This window comes from Anarrhichthys ocellatus, unplaced genomic scaffold (assembly GCF_004355925.1).
Source record: "Anarrhichthys ocellatus isolate YVR2014 unplaced genomic scaffold, GSC_Weel_1.0 scaffold8, whole genome shotgun sequence".
NCBI lineage: Eukaryota > Metazoa > Chordata > Actinopteri > Perciformes > Anarhichadidae > Anarrhichthys > Anarrhichthys ocellatus.
The window spans coordinates 10,038,278-10,048,936 of NW_022280038.1; the positions used below are offsets into that span (position 1 = coordinate 10,038,278).

The 10,659-nt window shown below is 40.2% G+C and overlaps 2 protein-coding genes across 2 annotated transcripts in view; one reads left to right on the plus strand and one right to left on the minus strand.

Annotated features, from left to right (window-relative positions):
• Positions 1 to 3: 3 nt before the first annotated feature.
• Positions 4 to 6,788, minus strand: psmd13 (proteasome 26S subunit, non-ATPase 13). The gene is made up of 13 exons (XM_031848188.1): positions 6,586 to 6,788; positions 5,635 to 5,713; positions 4,893 to 4,927; positions 4,753 to 4,808; positions 4,613 to 4,656; positions 4,105 to 4,191; positions 2,809 to 2,980; positions 2,645 to 2,724; positions 2,346 to 2,471; positions 1,270 to 1,332; positions 978 to 1,058; positions 692 to 808; positions 4 to 99 (listed from the first exon to the last, which is right to left on the minus strand). Exons 1-13 carry the CDS (start codon positions 6,684 to 6,686, stop codon positions 4 to 6), a joined length of 1,137 nt encoding a protein of 378 aa, XP_031704048.1. The 5' UTR covers positions 6,687 to 6,788.
• Positions 6,789 to 6,898: 110 nt separating this feature from the next.
• Positions 6,899 to 10,659, plus strand: part of sirt3 (sirtuin 3) — a 5,096-nt gene continuing 1,335 nt past the window's right edge. The window contains exons 1-7 of the mRNA XM_031848684.1: positions 6,899 to 7,335; positions 7,419 to 7,470; positions 8,281 to 8,460; positions 8,544 to 8,776; positions 8,876 to 8,976; positions 9,743 to 9,904; positions 10,403 to 10,612. Coding sequence (XP_031704544.1) covers positions 7,245 to 7,335; positions 7,419 to 7,470; positions 8,281 to 8,460; positions 8,544 to 8,776; positions 8,876 to 8,976; positions 9,743 to 9,904; positions 10,403 to 10,612 — 1,029 coding nt within the window. The 5' untranslated portion in view covers positions 6,899 to 7,244. The remainder of the gene's footprint in view (positions 7,336 to 7,418; positions 7,471 to 8,280; positions 8,461 to 8,543; positions 8,777 to 8,875; positions 8,977 to 9,742; positions 9,905 to 10,402; positions 10,613 to 10,659) is intronic.

Below are 10,659 nucleotides of genomic sequence, written 5' to 3' on the forward strand. Positions count from 1 at the left end.
GGTTCAGGTGAGGATGTCGTGGGCTTGTTGCTCCACCAGCATGGCCATGTTCTTCACGTCTCCACACCAGAAGTCCAGACGCTCCTTCATGCCTTTGATCTGAAATAATAAACGACAGGAAACCATCACTTCTGATCCAATTGTGTCGTTCGGTGGGTTTGTTTTTTCTGCAGCTAGCGCTTGTTGTTTTTCCTCTTTCTATAGTCGTAGCTTCAGACGGAGTCACTCAGTCAGAGTAGGGACAGAAAAATCTGAGGCTGCTGCTACGTTTCCATTTTAACCTACCCTCTGGTAGAGCCCTGTCAATCAAAGTAGCCCCGCCCTAAAGCATCCCCTGCTTTATGGTCTGTTTGACTCTAAATGGACCATAATGTACTAAATGAACATCATGCTGTATTGAAGAAGACTTGAAACTAGAGATTGAGACCATAAACTCATGTTTACTGAGGTAATAAATCAAGAGAGAAGTAGAGTCATTTTCTCATAGACTTCAATACAACCAGAGGAGTCGCCTGGTGGACACTAGAGAGAATGCAGCTTTAAGACACTTTCGGAGGTTGCTGGTGGTTTTAAAATGGCGTTTTAAAATAAACGATTTTCCTCAGCTGGATTTAGGTCAAGCTGATAAAAACCATGTGCCGCATTCGAGAGCAAATATAATCTGTTGTATATATAAATATATATAACTAACCTGCGGCAGGTCCAGCACTCTGGGCTGCACCCAGGTCATCTGCACCTTCTGGTCCACCTCATCAATGTTCCCTTTGATCAGGCCCACAGACAGAGCCTTCATCACCAGCAGCTCCACCTGCAAGACACCAGTCCACATTTTCATATCGACAAAACAAATGTAAAAGAAACACTTAAAACTGAGAAACAAGGTAATTAAAAGTCGATCATTTCTGATCACGGTGAAAAGGTTTTTATTGACATTTATTGATGAGCTGTTGGTTCCATGTACTCGTGATACGACTGACCTCATTAACGGGGATTTTGGAACTCTGAGAGATCTCAGTGAAGCTGAGCTGTCTGTGGTTTGCAGGACGAGTGAAAGTCATCTGGGGGGGGGAGAGAGAGAGAGAGACAGAGAGAGAGATGTTTCAAGTGATTTAAAATTCCTGTTTTTTAACCTTCGTTATGTCACAGATGATGATGTCACTGTGGATCGTGAGGAAAACAAACAGATAAAAGACACATTTCATAACACAAAAGATCATTAAAAGCATCAGATTTGACTATGAAATGTAAATTTCGAGCATCTAGTCTCACCTCCATCACGCAGAGCAGCTGGATCTTCTGCATCAGTTTAGCTTCGTGAGCTGCGAGGTCGGGCTGCAAACAAGAGGGAGTCAGACCGTTACTCAATATTAGGGATCATCTTCAAAGTGACCTTTGATCGGGTTCCAGATGTTCAGATCTTAAGGCTAAAGTTTGACTGGTGAGTCATGGATGCTGTTGACATGTTAAATGTTGAGATTTGTCTCACTTGGATCAATCACTAAATGTCACGAGTACTCACGGGCACACAGCGATTACATCACTTCACTGTGTTGGGAGTGTGAGCACGTAAACAGGAAGTGGGTTTGATTATTCATCATAACGGGTTGATTTTGGGAGATTAATCTCTTGTTGAAGAAAAAGGTTTAAAAGTCTTTAGTTCTTTGACCCGACAGACGCATCGACAGCGGACTCATCTCAAGGAAAAAGCTGAATGAATTACTTTAAAAACAGGAAACATTTACAGTCACAAGATCTCAGCCCTGCTGAACAGAAGCAGGAATATCTTACAGAGGATTGGTGCGACGTCCCTCCAGACACGCTTTAAGTTTAACTTTTATTTGTCATCCATCTGCATTTTTAAATAAAGCATCTTCTTTGTTGGACCTCTTGGTAAAAGAAATCCCCAGAAACCTAATTATCTAGAGTTATTTTGTTCTGGAAGCTAAATTGCCATGTTCTTGTGTTTCAAATACATGGGCCAGACGTGGCCATCGAATAGGCCGGGGGGGGTAAAAAACGGTCCACGATCACGCAAATCATCATTAAAACTATTTTATTTGGGTTTTTCTTTACTTCTCTTGCACATTACCATCTAACTGACATTTGTATATTTATAAAATAAATACATAATGAAACAGCGTTGCTATACTTCTGTTTTTAACAAGAAAGTTCAGTAGAAAACTAAACTTTAAAAATGAAACGTTTTTTTAAGCATTTGTTTCGGAATGAGTGTCTGAAGCTTTGTGATGAATAGAAGCTGTTTCCACCGTCTATGACTCATCAGTTTAACCTTTAACGTCGATGTCACACATCTCACGTTGAGCCGTTATCTAAACGTTGATCACCTGTTGGCCCCAGGCCGACTTGAAGCTCTGGAATTTCTCCACGTTGCCTCCGTTGAAGGCGTAAAGTGTGTCGATGAGCCACTGTTTGTCCGTGTTCCTCAGGGACTCCAGCACAGGATGCATCAGCTGCAAAGACACGACAGCAGACGTCAACAAGCTTCACCGGCTGACCGGCACCGATGAACAACACGACGACTAGTCCGACCGTACGTTGAATATACAAGTTAGATTTATTTAGTTATACGTTAGATTTCTGATCCGTTGCACCACTAAAGATGAACATTATTTTTGAATCCTACCAGCTCCCCGAAGTTGTAGACTCCTTCTCCTAAGAGTCCAGCCAGCCCCAGCGTGAACGCCCTCTCCTGCTTCTCCGTCTCTGTGGAGTCAAACAACATTAACTCATGAATATGAAACATGAAAGATGTGCTGAAGTCGAGTCCGAGCGTCCGTCTCCTCCCACCTGGAAGGTCTTTGATGTCCACACACCCGAGGTAGCGCAGAGCGTCCTTGTAGTAGGAGGCGTGGTTCCCGATGATGCGGTAATATTTGCTGGAGAGGTCATAAAAGCGGCCGTGGACCGACGTCACGCCGGGCAAGTTATTCAACAGTTCCTCGACTTCTTCAATGAGTATCTGAGAGTGAAACAAAAGAGGGAATATTTATTCTACTGTTAAAAGACAGTTTTCACTCCCTGTATTTATGAGTCTAACATGTTTTAGCTCTGCTTTTATTCCAGGTTAAGATAGGCTAACTAGAAATACCAACATCTGGCAGGTCAGCAGTGTTTTACATGTTATAGGACAGTTTTTATTGTTACAGATCAATGCAGATCTCCAAACGGTGGTTCTATAAAACAGACTCTGGAGCCCAGAATGAGCAGAAACAAATCATTTTATGACAAAGAAGCTGTATTTAAGGTGGATCGGTCACATCTGGTTGACACCTGATCCACTTAAAAAGGCATTTCTAGTTTTATTAAAAATTAAAAAAAGTCCTATGTATTTTAAACACACAAAAAGTATCTTTGTATTAATGTATAGGAGACTGTCAGTGTTCCAGGGAGACACTGAGCTTTAGTTCTGTCAAACTATTTATAGATAATATAAAACAAAATTAAAGTCAGCTTTCTTTCCGCCCACTACGGTTAGCTTTCTGGCAAATCTGTACATTAATTATGCTTAATATGTATATCTACTATATGGACAATCTGGGTTAGATGCTAAACTGCACTTTGTTATAATTAAATTGAATATAATCTAATCTGGAGGTTCCTGTTTGCACAGATGTACCAACAACGACACTGAAGAAAATATGTAACTGTGTTAAGTTTAAAATTCTACTTTTTAAATATAATTTCTCAACAGATTCTTGTTTGTTTATCGCCGAGAGACCTTTGAGATCAAGTCAACGGCTTTGCTGCCATCCCATGTTTTTACTGTTTGCATGTTTACTCCACATACAGCGCAGGAGTAAATAAAAACACACATCTTCTATGACCACAGCTGACATTTTCAAAAGATTTGAGATAAAAGGAACTTTGGGCGATAAAACAGTGGATATTAAATCTACTTTGTTCCTTCTAGCTGCTGAATTAGAACGTAGCTGAAACCTTTAAGTTAGAGAGTGAGACACATCGAGTGTGAACATCACCTGCAGCTCGACGTTTGAAATGTGCCAAACCTGAACGAGGTGCGAGGCTCGTTTTGCGTCAGCAGCTTGATAAAGAAAAGAAAAGAGGCGAGAGCGGAGCTTTTACCTTCGTGGCAGGAAGATCGCTGATCTCCAGTTTGAGTTTGCCGATAGAAGTCTTGCAGAGGATGACGGCTTCATCGCTGCTTTTCACCTGAACCACAAACAGACACGTTGGATCAAAGATACCGTTATTAAACTGCAATAAATCCTCCTTCATGAAGGTCAGGATGTTTAGTTATTGGAGGATGTTCAGTTTGTGGTGCTGTTGAATTGTTTTGCTTCAGGCAGAGGAGATGTTTCGGATATTTAGTTTATGTGGGAAAGACAAAATATTAAAGACAGCTCTCAGTGTAACACAATTCAACAACACAAGAAACACCAGCCTTCAAAAAGACCTTAAAGTAAAATAAAACGCCTCTAAAGCAGTTTAAACTTAAACTGAACATTGTGATATTCATTAAAAAGGTTATATTTATTGTGGGGCTTTTGTATTTGACTGCATTAGCATTAGTTAGGTGCTAATAAACAACCGAGTGTATATTTAAAAATCTGTGATGTATCGGTCAACTTACCTTTTCCTTGGTCTTCTCGAGAAAAGTGATGGCATCTTTGGGATCTGGAGAAATGAAAACATTTTTGTAAATACTACAAAATGTGGACAAACGGTGTATTCTGCTGAGAAATATTTTGTGCTGCATGTTGTTGTTCTCACCTTTCATCTGTCTGGTAACGTACAGTATAATCTCCATGAGGGACAATGGGTTGATTCTAACGGAGGAACAAAAATAATAAATCAGCATCAAACATCAAACGAGTACCGAGCCGACAGGTGTGACCGAGTGTTTATCTCACCTGTGTTCAAAGTCACTGATGAAGTTGTCGTAGAGCTTTGAGGAAGAAACGGAGCCGTCAGATCACAGAAAACATCTAAATGCTCAACGCGTTAAAGTGGCCATGAATAGTATTTAGATTATGACATCATTTAGGGTTAAAGTTCCTCAGAGTGAACGAGGAAAGTGTATAAAGTTATTAACGTTTGTTTAAATCCTTTAGAATCAGTAACAAAGCTTCACGTTGTGCCTTTACTGAACTAATCATTGGCTAATGGCAAGTTTATGAACATAAATAATTGCAATTAAACAATCATAACAATTCATATCAACAAATTTCTGTCGTCCAAATGAAAGAATCCGAGAACGTTGTCATTGCAGAACAAACTAAATGAGTCACCTAAGATTTTGTAATGTGAAACAGCGGAACACAGTTCTTTGCTTCAACCATCATCTTAATTATTTTATAATTCTGACGTAACACTGACATTTAATGGCAACATCGTAAATGCAAAGAATTGTGTATTTCAAAGCATTAAAAGTATAATTTCTGTCCTAAAAAGAAACTTGGACTTAATGAATTCCCCTTAAAAGACAACATTAAATATATGAATACAGGATATGAAATGTGTGCATACTCATTCCAGGTTTTGTGCATTGAATCTTCCTCACAGTGGAGCAGAACAGGTGTTGTTATTATTATTATTATTATTATTATTATTATTATTATTATTATTATATTACCATTATGTTAATGTGGTTACCTGTATGAGGCCATCTCCGGTTTTGAAGCAAGGATCTTTAACAAAGTCTGTCAGCCTGAGAGTCAACTGATGCCACAATCTGTCAATAAAACACACAAACAAACAGTGGTGGTGAATGTCAACACTTTATCCAGAAGATAAACAAATGTCCCAAAGAAACATTGTACTTTATTGACAGGAAATCAACTAACGAAAAATGTGAAACTGATTTCGATTCTTTTGTTGTATCTTGATACCACAAAACAGGTGAGTGATTCAGGTCTTAGAGGGAAATATTATATTTTATATTCCACTAAGTTTATCTGTCAGCAAGAAGTTATTAGCACACAAAACACATGAGTTTATAAAATATTGATAAATTATGTTGTGAATTAAACTTCCCAACAGTTTATACATGTACAGCTGAAACTATTAGTCCATTAAATCAATTGACAGAAAATGGCAACTATTTTAATAATAGTTTAATAAACATTTAATGGTTCCAGCTTCACAAATGTGAAGATTTACTGCTTTTCCTTTTAATATTGATAATATTAGTAATGCATCAATAGAAACCTGCTTTTACATTACTGCACGAGTATTAATAGTCTTGCGATATAGCTAATATATAATAGTACAACAGTCATATGGGTTTTATACTCACATAGCATCCACAGCTAGCTAACAGCTAAAGAAAAACTTGTGATAAACTTTGTCTTCCACTACTCTAAATCGATGATGTTGGGTTCAAAGTTTCAGCCCTATATATACATATTATTTACGTTAGTGATTCAAATGGTTAGAAATTAAAGTCAAGTTTCAGCTCAGATCTGTAAGAAGGAACTTGCGGCTAACATTAGCCATACATCAGCTAACGCTAGGTCACTGCATGACTCAGCGTGCATTTGCAATGAATGAGCAAGCTAACGTTAGCTAGCCTAGCATTAGCTAGCTGACTTCTTTTTTCTTTACCTTTTGTTGTGCAACTCCTCCAACGTATGCCACTCCGTCGCCATCTCCGGAGTGGTGCTGTTACTCTGCTGCTGTTTGAGGAACCCGGAAACATCTCTCATGGTGGCGATGGAATTGTGGATTTAATTTAATATTCGGGCTCTTTTGAGTGGTTATGAGTCTTCAGCTAACGTCAAGTAGCCTGCCGTGTTGTGGGTCTACTGATGGGCGCAAAGGATGGTGGGAAATAAAGGAGGCGTTTCTAAAGCTAGCCGTGTTTTTACCGTAAACTTTACTTCTTGACCGCTAACGTTATACACTTTATGTTTGATTTGTTTCTTTGTAAAGTCGTTTTTTAGACGCTATACACTGAATATATATTGTACTGTAGGTTGTTTTTGATTAACAAACGGTTGATAATTGAACAAAATAGGAATTCAAGCTCGGTAGCTATCGACCGAGCTAAAGTTAGCTAGGCTATATTGTACATTACGGTACACCCGTCCGCATCATTAAGAGGTCAAAGGACAACAACAAATATGTCAGCAGGCGGCTAGTCATTGTTAGTTACATATTTAATCTGATTTTAGCTGAATAGAATGCTTTAATATCTCGTATCCGTGAGTAGGAGTGATGCAATAACAATCTACCGGTAACTTTAGTCCAGTTACTGCTCTGTTATGGCTTCTTTAGTGAGTTCCTCATTACTGTCATCTGTCAGACTTTGTTTGTACCTGAGCTCGCGAACAAGCAGGACGCTCTCTGCCAACGGTTAGTAGACAGACAATGAAGCTATAATGAAATAAGGATTAGTGGTTTGATGAGTGATAATTGTGAGTGTTGCTTTTTTATAGGTCGTTTGAGTCAAAGGAGTTCGTGTGCAGGTGTAGGTGCAGCTCTGTGCAGGTATGTCACACAGGGACACGATACTCCTTACCAGACAGCAGAGGGGGATGTAACTAAGTACATTTACTAAAGTACATTAAGTATTTGAGGTACTTTTATTTTATGCAACTTCATCCTTCTACTCAACATGTCAGACATGTTCCTTTATGTACCGGGGAATTCTCCCACTTCTTCAGCTAAATAAACTCTTTATGAACAATGCATCGTCACAAAGCTGAAAACAGGGCTGTTTTGTTTTACAGCTCATGAAAAGTTATTATTTTCTTGAATAATCGATCAAGATGACAAGGAAAAGCATTGTCACATTTAGGAAACTGAAGTATTCAATTGTTAAAGTTGGCTTAAAATTGCTCAAAAATGGTCGTCACCAAAAGCCCCAAGTGACCTCAAAGATATTTGTTTTACTATTGTATGAGACTAAAGAAACCACATAGTATTCACAATTGAGAAGCTGCAACCAGATTATAATGGAAATATTATAATAGTAGCCAATTACTTTTCTATCAATCAACTAATAGTTAAAACGAGTAGAGCAGTAATTTCTGCAGCTCTAATTATTCAAAAAGAAAATTAAATGAGTAAGCAGAGCACAATACTTGACAGACAGCAACAATGAGATGCTGGATGTTTATGTGACGTTACTTCAGAGTTACATGTGTATACGTCCATCTGGGTTGCTGCAAACTGCCCAATTGGCGTGCAGCAGACGATAGAACGCTCATCACAACCATAAAACTCGACTCTCTGGTTCATTCAGACAAACGTATTTATTTTAACAAACTCCTTCGTTCCTGTTTTGCATCTTCGCAGACAAACAAACTCTACCCGGTGGAATGGGACTCGAGGGTTTTCCTCCCGCGGTGGCGGTTCAGCCGACGATCAGCAGGCCCTGGAGGACATCGCCAAGAGCATCAGAGAGCGGCAGTACAGGAGGGTGGTGGTGATGGCTGGAGCCGGGATCAGCACGCCTAGTGGCATCCCAGACTTCAGGTGAAACTGTTGGATGTTCATTTGAGTGTTCATGTAAACCTCCTGTCAGTATCAGGTGTATTCAGCAGGTTATTACCTCGCAGGTCTCCAGGCAGCGGCCTCTATGACAACCTGCAGCAGTATGACCTGCCCTACGCCGAGGCGATATTCGAGCTCAGCTTTTTCCACCAAAACCCGAATCCCTTCTTCGCCCTGGCCAAAGAGCTCTATCCGGGGAATTACCGGCCCAATCTGACCCACTATTTTGTGCGGCTGCTTCACAAGAAGAGTCAGCTTCTCAGGATGTACACGCAGAACATCGACGGGCTGGAAAGATGTATGTTCCTTTATGTATTCTTCTCCAAATGACTACACATCAGTGAGATACATGCACAGACATTTTAAGCCACCTTGCTTTGTTTACTTGCGTATCAAGTGGCCGGGATACCTCCTGAGATGTTGGTGGAGGCTCACGGTACATTTGCCACGGCGACCTGCACAGTCTGTCTGAGGGAATACGAGGGGGAGGAGCTACGCGTGAGTTATGACCCAAAACACGAAATCTTCACATTCAGCCAATCTTCAGCTGAATATTTAAAATATGCTTTATCATGTTGTCTGTTTTTAGCCACGGTGAACATTAAAGGGATAGTTTATCCCAAAATCCTCTTACCTGTAGTGCTATTTACCAATCTAGATTATTTTGGTGTGAGTTGCTGAGTGTTGAAGATATTCGTCTTAGAGAGGTCTGTCTTCTCTGCAATATAAATGGACTATATGACCTATAAATATATATGACGCTTCGTGGTCTGTCTGTCTATCTATCCATTCATCGATATATCTATCGATGTATATATATTGAAGAGAGGGCGGTTATCTTTACGGGGGATATCTTCAACTTTCAGCAACACGCACCAAACAATCTAGATTGATACATTGCAGGTAAGAGGAAAAATAAGTGAGTCATAAAATTACATATATTATATATATATATATATATATATATATATATATATATATATAAAATAACCATATAAATAAATAAATAAATTGCACCATTTTATTTATTATTAGACACTTGTGCACTTACTGATTTTTCACAGTCTCACAAGATTTGGATTCTCTGCACAATAAGACTTTATGACGTCACCTTATCTTAACATAGATAACATAACACATCAGATAAGCTTCTTCAATATTCAAGTCATTCTTCATCAATTATCAAAAAACTAAATCGAGATGGCAATATATTTTTTGAATATTATTAATATGAATGTTCCATCTTGTTTCCATGTCTCACCAGTCAGACGTGATGAGCGGGACGGTCCCACAGTGTCCCACCTGTAAAGGTGTGGTGAAGCCCGACATCGTGTTCTTCGGGGAGGAGCTTCCACTTCACTTCTTCAAGTACCTCACAGACTTCCCTCAGGCCGACCTGCTGATCATCATGGGAACCTCGCTGGAGGTGAGCGCCACCGGCTTCAAAGCACTTCCTGTCCCAGTAGTCTGATGGTTTTACAGCTGAACCAGCACATTAGAGTGAGACAGAACATGAGGAGGGGTGGCTGTAAGACTGGAACGTGCACTCTTTAAAGATTTAGTCTTAATTAAATAGCTTACAGTGAAGATGCTAACGGGACACATGGGGAGAGAGAGAGAGATGACACCAGGAAGCCCCTGAAATTTAGGATTTTTTGTAAATCAATGAATTCCAGCAGCCACCAGGTTTTGCTTGTTTTGCAAAAGACGTAAAAGTCTTCGTTGCCATTTCTGCAACTTTAAAAGCAGCTCTTATGTTCTGACTCTGGACCTTTTGTTGCACATCTTACGTCTGTTTCCTGTCTGCATCTCCACTATAAAACTATATTAATTAGCAAAATACCTCCCAAAACATATTTAAAAGTGTTTAAAAAGCCAGTTCAACATGCTTTGAACAGCTGCTCTTTGACTCTTCGCTCTGCAGGTGGAGCCTTTCGCCAGTCTGGCGGGATCTGTGCGCAGCTCCGTTCCCCGTCTGCTCATCAACAGGGACCTGGTGGGTCCGTTCGCCTGGCGCCGCCGGCCTCATGACGTCGTGCAGCTGGGCGACGTGGTCGCTGGCGTGCGAGCCCTGGTCGATGCCCTCGGCTGGACTCAGGAGCTGGACGCTCTGATGGCGGCTGGTGCTGAGAAAGTGTGTGTGTGTGTGTGTGTGTGTGTGTGTGTGTGTGTGTGTGTGTG